At 32.9% G+C, this 11,127-nt stretch overlaps 1 protein-coding gene across 2 annotated transcripts; it reads right to left on the bottom strand.

The window, feature by feature from the left end:
- Positions 1 to 426: 426 nt before the first annotated feature.
- LOC123215612 (methionine aminopeptidase 1A-like) lies at positions 427 to 5,552 on the bottom strand. 2 transcript variants are annotated; one of them, XM_044635793.1, is made up of 16 exons: positions 5,378 to 5,552; positions 5,216 to 5,266; positions 4,787 to 4,960; positions 4,243 to 4,318; positions 3,986 to 4,033; positions 3,834 to 3,878; positions 2,941 to 3,040; positions 2,591 to 2,642; positions 2,467 to 2,508; positions 1,955 to 2,016; positions 1,771 to 1,869; positions 1,468 to 1,541; positions 1,310 to 1,379; positions 995 to 1,149; positions 736 to 813; positions 427 to 642 (listed from the first exon to the last, which is right to left on the bottom strand). In XM_044635793.1, the coding sequence occupies exons 1-15, from the start codon at positions 5,455 to 5,457 to the stop codon at positions 736 to 738; spliced, it is 1,206 nt and encodes a 401-aa protein (XP_044491728.1). In that variant the 5' UTR covers positions 5,458 to 5,552; the 3' UTR covers positions 427 to 642. The 2 variants fall into 2 exon arrangements, with proteins under 2 accessions (XP_044491728.1, XP_044491727.1); XM_044635792.1 differs by having other exon boundaries at positions 427 to 813.
- Between the last annotated feature and the right edge of the window lie 5,575 nt (positions 5,553 to 11,127).

The raw sequence follows: 11,127 nt of genomic DNA on the forward strand, positions 1-11,127 counted from the left end.
TCATCCAAAAGACCCGGGTTTGATTTGGAAGTAACTTTTATCTTCCTCATCTATTGGTTTAACTACAAAACTAGACCCTTCCTTCACCAATCCACTGCAGTCAAGTCGGTCAGGATATTCGGTTTTCAGCATAATAACCCGGGATCTACTTCCAGCAACGGAAACATGTTTTGTGATTTTTTTAATTTTGTCCTTTCTTTGTCCTTTTATTCTTTAGTAAGTTTTTGCCTTCAATATCTCACCATTTTTCGGTCCACACTTTCTTTGCTTTTTGTAAATTATTACCAATTTTGGTCCTCTTTTTCTCTGCTGCAAATGAAATAGACCTCTCTTTCCCTTAGCTTTTTATTTTAGCTGCAAGAGGAACTTCTGAATGAATTTCACCCGGATTACGGTAAAACATATAACTGGCTTGAGACAAGGATAAGTCAATTTCCAACAGACCTGATTATTTGAGTTCAAACAGGATTCAAAATAAAATTGTTTTAACCAAATTTAAGTCTCAATTTATCAATCTCAAACCCATCTCAAATTGTCTTCTCTGAATTCAAACCAATTTCCTATGCCTTGTAAAAGCTCGAACCAGATGAAATCTAGCCCCAAAGTGTATGTAGACGAAACTGTATGGAAATCCCATTTAACCTAAATTCAAAATTGAAAAATTATTATCACACAAATTGCATGGTTCAACAAAATATGAAGGCTGGTAAATTCAGGCTACGCTGATGGTATAACCTATGCGTTTAGCCAAGGAAACATGTTTGGGGATGAAGGCAATCTTGCCGTCAAAACTTCAACACCAGTTTCAGTAACCTGCAAAAATATTTTTCGATCAAAAAAATATTGAATATTACCATAAACAGTGATTTTCCGAAATGATTAAGCAATTTAATGCCATTAGATTGAAAAATGCCAACAGGAATGTCTTAGAAGAAACAGTGCAGAACCATGCATATATAGAGAAGCCATCAAATGTAGCAGATATGGAAATTACCAGAAGAGTGTGCTCAAACTGAGCACTGCGTTTACCATCAGCAGTCACATCTGTCCAACCATCAGGCCACATCCGATCACGCCAAACTCCTGCATTAATCATAGGTTCAATTGTAAAGGTCTGCCCAGCTTTCATCACACCAACCGCTTTGTTTCCTGCTCAGGTCAAGAAAAGCATAATTCACTTTAGGAAAAAAATAGGAGGCATCTTTGACCCAATTAAGGAATAAATTGATTTTTAATGCTTCATGTCACATTCCATGAAACAAAGGACTTTTGTGTGGGAAATATAAAATGGAAAAGCAAGGTTAAATACTTGAATAGTGGGGAATATTTGGTGCACAATGGAACAGCTCTCCAATACCATGACCGCAATAAGACCTTGCCTGGTTTAGCCAAAAAGAAAAGAGTTGTTTTGTCAGTGTTGATAACAATAGCAATGCTTACAATAGTGAACTCAAAGTTATACATTACCACTGAAAATCCTGACATTACAGCATGACAATTAATGACTTCACCGATTTCACGAAACCTCACCCCAGGTTTCACTGAAAGAATTGACAGATAATGGCCATTAGAGTTCCTGTAAAATATCTCTCATAGAGAAAAGATAGAAGAAAAAAGGGGAAAACGTGGCATGCTTGGCAAATTGAAGAAAGACAGAATATATAATTTTAGTTAACAAGTGAAAACCCTCAGATATTATTCTACCAGTAACACAATTTCTCGTTCCAAATTTTCCCTAGAACAAAAACTTTGAATAAGACCAAGACATACCAATAGATATAGCTTTCTTCAAACACTCGTATGTACATTGGACCAATTGATGAGACAGTTCATCAACATTTCCCACAAAGTATGTTTCGTTCAGATCAGCTGCATTATGTGAAAGCAGGCAGTCAATCATGAAGCTTCTAGGTAACACTTGAATTTAGTATATAAAAAAGTTAATAATTCTTACCATGAACACCTTTATAGTACACAGACACATCAATATTCACAATATCGCCATCCTCTAATTTCCTGGAGAATTAAAACAGCAGGTTTTTCTAAGACATCAAACAGCAGCATATGAATATTTGAAAGAGCGAATCTAAATAATAGCACAGAAATCAGGCAAACGATAATGCAGAGGTGTAAAATGGAAATGCACATACAACAATAAATAACTTCTTACCACTCTCCCAAACAACACCATCCTCAGAAAGAAGTTTTATGCCCACCAAAAAGTAATAAAATGCTATTTAACAGGTACGGTGTCATAAAAAACTCCAAAAATGTAATATATTTCAGTACAGAAAATCTGTTTGTTCAAAATTCTGGGAAACAGAGAACCTTTTTATTGTTGTTTAAGAATTGAGTTGGAAAGAGCATAGCATGTTTGTATTTCAGAAGGGTTGATCGTCAACAATGCCAAAAATCGGCACAAAAAGGTAAGATAAAATAGTGTTACATGGTCAATAACACACTTACCTGGCATCAGGTATTCCATGACAGATTACTTCATTAACTGACCTGCAACAGAAAGACATAATCTCAGTTAATTACAATAAACAATACAAGCAAGCTTATGAACATACACAAAAGATGTACCTACGTGCAGCAAGACTTTGGGAAGAAATGATAATTAAGGGGAGATGGATAAGCCCCTGCAGTAGTAAAATCCATAAATGAATTAGCGATTCCAATTACCAGTCTTACTGGCAGATACAGCTCCATTAGATACCGTCTTAATGCCATCAAGCATATATTAACCTCACTGATAAAAACATGTACTCCATAAGGTCCTAAGCACTGACTCCAATCCCTCACCCTCCCAAGGGCCAGAACATTAGGTGTCAAGTCACTCAAAGAAGTTTACAAGTATGCCCATACATAATACTGCCCAACTTGCAATTTATGCAGATTTAGAATGTGATATAAGAAATAGCATTGGAAAGTACAAACCAGCAGCAATAGTTGCCTCATGAGCCACTCTATCAATTTCATCTGTTGTCACTCCGGGACGAATTGCTTGAGCTGCTGCATCCAAAACCTCCCTTGCAATCTGACAGAAAGATTGTAAAAATAATAGGTTTAAGATCACATATCAGTGACAATCTTGTTCATACATGAAAAGAAATTAAACAACCATCACATAACATAGGTAGCTAATTTGCCAAGAAATTTAAAAAATATTATACCACTAGAAGGCATTACGTACTCAATTAAGCACAAATAAATCCGTTTGGGCTATCAATGGCCTCCCTATAGGAAAAATCCACATACAAAGACCAAGGGTTGGATGAAGTAATTAAAAGCAGCAATCACCAGATGCAGGATTCCACAATTTCTCTTTGATAAGTTAGTTTCTAAAAAAATACACCATCTTTAAACATATACCACTAGTCCATTTTATTCTGAGATAGCAGGAGTCACCAGTTTAAAGAATAGAAACAATTATCTTATGCTACAATTATCATAATACCCTTGCTTTTCCACATATAAGTTTTAAGTACAGAAAAAATCTCTTTCTTCCTTCGTTTAAACTGGCAACAGATTTAAATAAGAACTCAAATGAGATTCCTTATGCATACCTGCATTCATGAAATAACACAGCTACTACATTTAAAAATAACATTCCTTAAACTACATCACAAAGACAATTGATTGCCATCAGATTATATAGCAAAACACACCCATATGAATACACAAAAACACCAATTAATGGATTCTGTGAGCCATACAGCAGGTCCAGACATATGCATCCAAATTAGAGAAATAATGCAAGGATAAATTCAATAGAGAAGATGTTTTAAAAAAAATAAAATGATACAATTGACATTAACAAATGAACTTACTCGACATGTTTCTCGCATTCTCTCAATTTGGTCCAGACTTTTAACCTTCACAAAAAAGCATAAATTAGAAGCACGAAAGCAGGAACAGGAATTCCATTTCAATTTTATATGTCCGTACCTAAAATACTACTAAGGTATCATTACAAACTTACCTCAACAACATGCTGCAGATCACTGTTGGGCTCAATTTTTGGTATTCCCTACAAGGATATATTAGATCAGTTATTCCAGACACCACAAAAAGTCTAAAAGAAAAAAACTCATCTTCAACAAGTGCACATGCTGCGACCCCAGTACAGTAAACCCATCAAACAACAAAGCTGAGTCTCTAAAAACTTTGCACTCAAATTGTGGTAAAATAAACAACATCTGTATTTAATGAGTTGACAGAAATGATTCAAGAACTCACATCCACAGCCCAATCAGGTAGATCAATGTGAGCAGGTACAGAACGCATGCCAGATATGGGATATGGTCTCAGTGCTCTGTAGAATAAATGTAAACAATTATGGTTTCACAAGTTCATTAAGAATGGAATAACATAATTCAAAGAACATCCAGAAAAAGCTGGGAAATAGACTAGATACTTTTAAGGAAAAATAATTTAAAATAAAAAAACCTCTCAATTAAATTAACAAAAGGCAAAAAAAATCTATGTAATTGGAGAAATTTTGCATTATTTGCCAACGTTTTGTTAAAATTGTAAAACTTTTTTAATCAACTATCAACAGTAAACACCCCGTATATTAACTATAGACTTTCAAAGTTGATAAGTAGATATGGCTTTCATCATAAAGATTTATAAAGATTAGAGGTACCATGAAGCTGTCAAATGACAACTTCTTGTTGAACAAGAGTAACACATAAGAACAGTCAGACGCAGATGCCTGAACTGAACAACCACAAAGAAAGATAAGTATCATATTATTGCAAACTAAATCCTTTAAAAATACCCTGTCCAATCAAAATGGGGAAGTTGTGGAGTTCGACCCTGTCCTTTCTTCACACAATATAACCAGCCTTCACTAGCCCTGTCTGATCCGCCTGCAGCACCTGTCCCAAGTAGCTTTGCCTTCAAATGAACTGATTTGTGAGAGCTCCACGAAGCTTTGAAACAATCTTGTGTACTATAAAGAATAACAATAATAACTTCATCAATACCAAAACAAAATATCCTATTAAATAACTTGAAATTTCAGCTAAACTATTCAAAATGCTATACTATTAAGAATTACAATAATAACTTTATCAATACCAAAACAAAATTTCCGATTACATAACTTGAAAGTTCAACTGAACTATTAAAAATGCAGTTCTACGAATACTTCTAAATTTCGAATTTCATGTAGGAAAAAAATATCGCAATAAATGTAATTACTAACCAGAACGCAGCACCTTCACGAGGATGCTTTAGCTCCATACACTTGGGACACCTACAAATAACAGAAATAAAATAAAATATCAGTAGCATTTTTTTTCATGCCAATAGTTGAAGAATTTTCAACTAAAAATAAATATTTCAATGAGATGAAAGAAATACATACTGAAGATGTGCAGGCTTGCCACATCGAACACATGATAGACTATTAGTCTCCGCCGCATCTGAGCCACCGCCGGCGGCCATCGGGTCCAAGCCTTCCCTTCTGTTTAGTTTTATTTGGTTGATAAAGAGTCAAACTGAAAGGCTTTGGGATTCAGAGAAAATGAAGATGGCTGGGTTTGATTTTTCCGTTAATACATTTATTTATAATATCACGTCAGCATTTGCAACGTGTATGATTTTCAGCGGACATTAATTTTCTTCTTTCATGTTTCAATTTTTGTTATAAAAATGTTCAAGTAGAATACAGTGGTTAGTACTAGATATGATTGGAAACAAATCGAATTGAATTATCCCTAAACAATGACTAACTCATTTTGGGGTATCCAAAACTTGAGTTTGGGTTCAAACTCACCTAACTTACTTAACCATATGTTCAAGTTTGGCTCACTTGATAATTTGAGTGTTTGAAATCGATTCATATTAGCTCAAGTTCATGTGCACTCGCTCGGGTTTGCATGAGATAGTTCAACTTAGTTATTAGACTCGGCTTCAGGCTTGCTTAGGGCTCATATTTCAAGGTCGTTGTGTTTTTGTACTAAATAACAATCCTTCAATCTTTCTACTAGTTGTAATGTCATATGAAGTTCTGAAAGCAAGAAATTCAATAAACACTTTCAAATGAAAACGTCCATCAAGATTCTTGTATCTCATACCTTATATACTATTCCAGGTCTAAACGATGAAGCAATGTCGAAGACACGCCGAGTGAAGTCATTTCGTCTGTTTATGTGGAAAATCACAATGATGGAGTAACGTCAATTGGCAAGGAGGGCGAATGGGAGCATTGTATTGTCGTCGACAACACTGGAGTGGAGAAGATGCGGTGACTAGAGGTGGTGGTGTCTAACTGGTTTTAGGTTTAAGTTTTTACTTTGTTAGTTTGTTATAATGAAGAAGAGAAGTCGAAGAAAACTTTGAAGATTTTGAGTTATTTGATCTGTAGTGCAAAACCAATACGACGTCGAATTAATAAAACATTTATTAGTTTTATGAAGGCAAGCGAGTCATACGAGCCAAGCATGACATATGTTCGAGATCAGATTAATTTTCATCTATACTCCCAAACTCATACTCGGGTTTGGACTCGTTCGAATAAAGTTTATTTCTAGTATAAACAAACTTGTTTTAAATCTAACCCTAGTTCTATATAGACATCATTGGGTCTCAATTATCTGAAAATATTGGAGAGTAAAATTTTGCATACTGTCACATAGTTAAAAATTTTGCAATTTTTAAAATTCAAATAAAAAAATATGCATCAAATACTATGTGATCTCAATTTTTTTCATTGAATATTATTTTGATATTTATTTAATTTGTCATTTATTGAATTGAATAAATTTGAATCGATCCATTATTCAGTCAAAACCCAAATAGACCTCAAACAAGTTAAAACACAAATTAATTCTTGACTGAATCAATGTTTAATGGAGGTATGAAAACATTGTCTTGGTTTTCAACTTATTCATGCGTATTAGTAAAATAAGTAAGGTTTTTCCTTTTAATTTTAATTCAAAATCCAACTAAACTCCATCTTAAATCCCTTATGATGTTTGCACATGAAGACCTGTCCAACAGGGTCCAATTATTAGTCCCCTCTCCTTCATATTCCCATTTGTCCAAGCAGGTCCCTGGTGCGCCGGCAAGCAGATTAGCCACGTACGAGTATCACTAAGTGCGTGGTTCCCCTGAGAGTTGTGTGTTTCCCTGAGTATGTAGCCGAGCCAAGCCTCGACTCGTCTCAAGTTTGTTCTTAGCTTGAGACACTAAAGTTCAGCTTTCCAGCAGTTCAAACTTTGACGTCAGCTGGTTTGATGAGTTTTGTAAACTCATGACTTGTTTAAGTAAAATATCAATATACTATTAATAATTTCAAATTTTATTTTTATACTTCTAAAATCTTCTATTTTGATTTTGAATACAGTAATAATTGATAAATAATTAAATAAGAATGTTTAAATATAATATTTTAATAATTAAAAGGTTTAAAATAATTTTTTGAATTGACTGCATTTCATCCTTTGTTTGAAGCTAGAGTTAAGATATTATCCATTCGACAAACTTAAACTCTTTTTAGGGGGTATTTGGTTTCCGTATTTAAAAATTATTTTGATAATCTATTTTTTATTCTCTTGTTTGATTTATCAGTAATAAAATATTACAGTAATCTTTTATTCTCAATACTGACATGACAGATAATATAGGTGATAATCTGATTACCATTTTCACGTTAGGTATTTAAAGATTACCAAGGTAATCTTGATTTTATTGTAATTATATTATTATTTATTAATTTTTTGAGACAAAAATAAATTTATCTTTAATTAATATGACAAATAATATAAAAAATATTTTAAAATAATTATATTTAAGAGTATTTAAGTAAAATAATTTACTAGTAATCTTTTATTACTTTTAACCAAACACAATAATTATTTATACCTATCAAATTTTATCAAATATAGTAATAATTTTATACCCAGTAATCTTCTAAATAATTTATCTTCAAAGTAATATTTCTATTTTGATAATAAAATATTACTCAAACTAAACGTCCTCTTAAAGTAATCAAGTTGAACTTGAACAAAAAAACTATTTAACTGGGTCTTGGAACTCATTTTTATCATAGAGTTATACTAGTCACTACAATTAGCTAAAACCAAAGACTAAAGTCGTTTATCAAGAATGTTTCAAAGATAGAGTTTAGGCATGAATGATTTTGGCTTGTGATATTGTAGTAATAACGATCATAATGAAGTTTGAATATTGTCAAATTTTTTTAGCTCAATTCCAATACAAACCAGAGTTTTAAAACTATAATTGATCTAGTCAATTGAATTGGTAATTGAGATTCGATAATCAATTCACTCTAGGTTTATATTTAAAGTTTAATTAGTCATTATATCAAATTAATCTACAATAGAATTGAGTGAATCGTATTGACTCAATTACTTTAATCTAATTTATTTGATTAAAAACATGTATCACATACTATTAAATAATAAATATTATTTTAATATTTATTTAATTTATCATCGAATCAACCGGTCAAGCTCCAAATGCCCTAGGCATCATTACAAACACAATATTTGCTAACAATATGGTAAAATGCTTTCTCTTTGAAAGTTCATGTTCTAGACCTTTCCTCCATTTCAACGAATTTTTTTTTACCTAGAAAATATGGAGAAATGCTTTCTTTTTTCATTTTTTTTCAAATGTCATTCTTGACCTTTGTTCCATTGCTTTGATTTTTTCAGTTTTCTCAATAGACTTTTTTCAAAAGGACTCTGCCGACTTTTCATGTAACTGGTTATTATGTTTCTTCAATTGACATTTAATATACAAATTTATCTTGTTTAATTTTATACTTTATTTCTTACCAATGCATGATCCCCGACTTGTTAATAAATCTTGATATTCACGATGACAATATAGAACTTGCTGTTTAAGAGCAAACGTTTGTGTCTATAGCTTTAGAAACTTTAGAAGAATATTCAAATAAAATATGTGCCTAAAAATTTTTAAAAAATAATAATAATGTTCTGGACTTTGTTTTAGAAAAACATGTCGTAACAAGAGTTGGTTGGATTTTATTATAGTTTTTTAGCTAAAGACTATCTGAAGCTTATCTGAACTGGGATATCATGATTTTGATGGTCAAAAATCAACCAATTCAATGTTGGTGATCTACCATCCATTGTTTTGCCCTGGGCTGATGCGTCTTTTGAATGATCAAGCCAGAAGTTCTCTCTTGTACTGTCGTAGGCAGGGAAAGTCAAATCAGAACTAAAAATGATCTCATTTGATTGTGATTTTGTGATTTTTTATTGGTAAGTAACTTTGAATAACGCACGGAATATAATTTAGTACTTTCAAAATAACGACGGCTACCCAATTTATACCAAACTGTACTCTACTTTGCACAAAATGCACAGCTTATACTTCCTTTTTGGGCAAATCTAAAAAGACGTTCGCATGCGATATGTATATTGATCCAGATTCACCACCCAATTCAGATGGACACGAATAATTGTTAATGAGTGTTCAATTATTGAATATTACATGTGGTGGAGAATGAAGCATGCAACATTGATTAAGAGTTTCCCTTTTTATATTTGGTGAATATATGTTTAATTTAGGTACAACAGAATTCCATATTTCCAAGCTCATAATTGTGGAAATCAAACTCGTTAGCTATGGAAAATTCAGTATTAGCCATGTCGTACATATATTATTATTGACTGGGAGGCTTAATTGAGGACGTGGTTTTTGAACATGAAGCCATTCACCAGAACCGTAAACTTATGACCATTTGACCAACTAACACGGGAAAATTTTAGACTTCGCCAATCAAATTCAACCATTTCAGCTAACGTTTGTTTTTCTGATTAAAAAAAACACAGATTGAGAGCTTCATGAATCGTGAAGAAAAGCCGCATATGTCTATGACCACAGTTGTATTGTATTGTCTAAATTTAGTCCCGACTCGTTAAGATGGCTTAAAAAAATTCAGAATCTGATACATCAAATTGTATTTATAGTATTAATTACTTATATTACTCAATAAAGACTTCTCTGACGTGTAAGGATGGATTCGAGCCTTATTTAAAGTTAGTTTAAATTGAAATTAAACTAACTTTAAAATGTTTTTTTCCGTTTTGAATATTTCCTTGAGCTGATGCAGTTGAATGGGAATTGTCTGTTTCAGGAATGAATTTTGAGAGTTTGTATCTACACGCGTTTTTTTGTATCATTGTATAAGTATATCTAAGGGTGGATTTAAGTAAAACCAAGTTTAATTTTATGTCAGCTCAATTTTGGCTCAACATAAAAGTAAACTCGAGCTTTACAAGTTTAAAAAATCATGAGCTTAAATTTAAAATGTTGGATGATATTTGAGTTTTTCCCTCACATGGGCTCGATGCTTTAAATACAAGCAAAACAACACCATTTTGAGTCCATATGATAAACATAGAGTGAAAATTAAAAGGTCATTTAGACTCTAATTTATACAGCAAAGGTACCTCATTTTATGTAATAACACCAGTTAGCCAATACAGTGCTGTTGTATCACGGGTATCAGTAAGACGACTTTCAAACCATGGGCCTTGACTGTGAGACATATATTTCAACAATTCAGCTCTAGCATGTTAACTAGTTATAAGTTTTTTAATTTTTGGCACTTTGACACTTTCTTTTATTGATGAGAACACAATTCCGACGATCCGTCGCAGTCTAGTTGGTTTGGATATTCGGCTCTCACCCAGAAGACCCGGGTCCCATTCTCGGCAGCGGAAGTAACGTTTATCTTCCTCATCTATTGCTTTAAGTATAGAACTAGACCCTTTCTTCAACAATCTACCGCAGTCAAGGCGGTCAGGATATTCGGTTTTCTGCATAATAACCCGGGTTCTATTTCCAGCGACGTAAACATGTTTTGTGATTTTTTTAATTTTCTCCTTTCTTTGTTCTTTTATTCTTTAGTGGGTTTTTTCCTTCAATATCTCACCATTTTTTGGTCCACACTTTCTTTGCTTTTTGTAAATTATTACCAATTTTGGTCCTCTTTTTCTCTGCTGCAAATGAAATAGACCTCTCTTTCCCTTAGCTTTTTATTTTAGCTGCAAGAGGAACTTCCGAATGAATTTCACCCGGATTTCGGTATAACATAAAACTGGCTTGAGACAAGGA

Source organism: Mangifera indica, chromosome 5 (assembly GCF_011075055.1).
Source record: "Mangifera indica cultivar Alphonso chromosome 5, CATAS_Mindica_2.1, whole genome shotgun sequence".
NCBI classification, from domain to species: domain Eukaryota; kingdom Viridiplantae; phylum Streptophyta; class Magnoliopsida; order Sapindales; family Anacardiaceae; genus Mangifera; species Mangifera indica.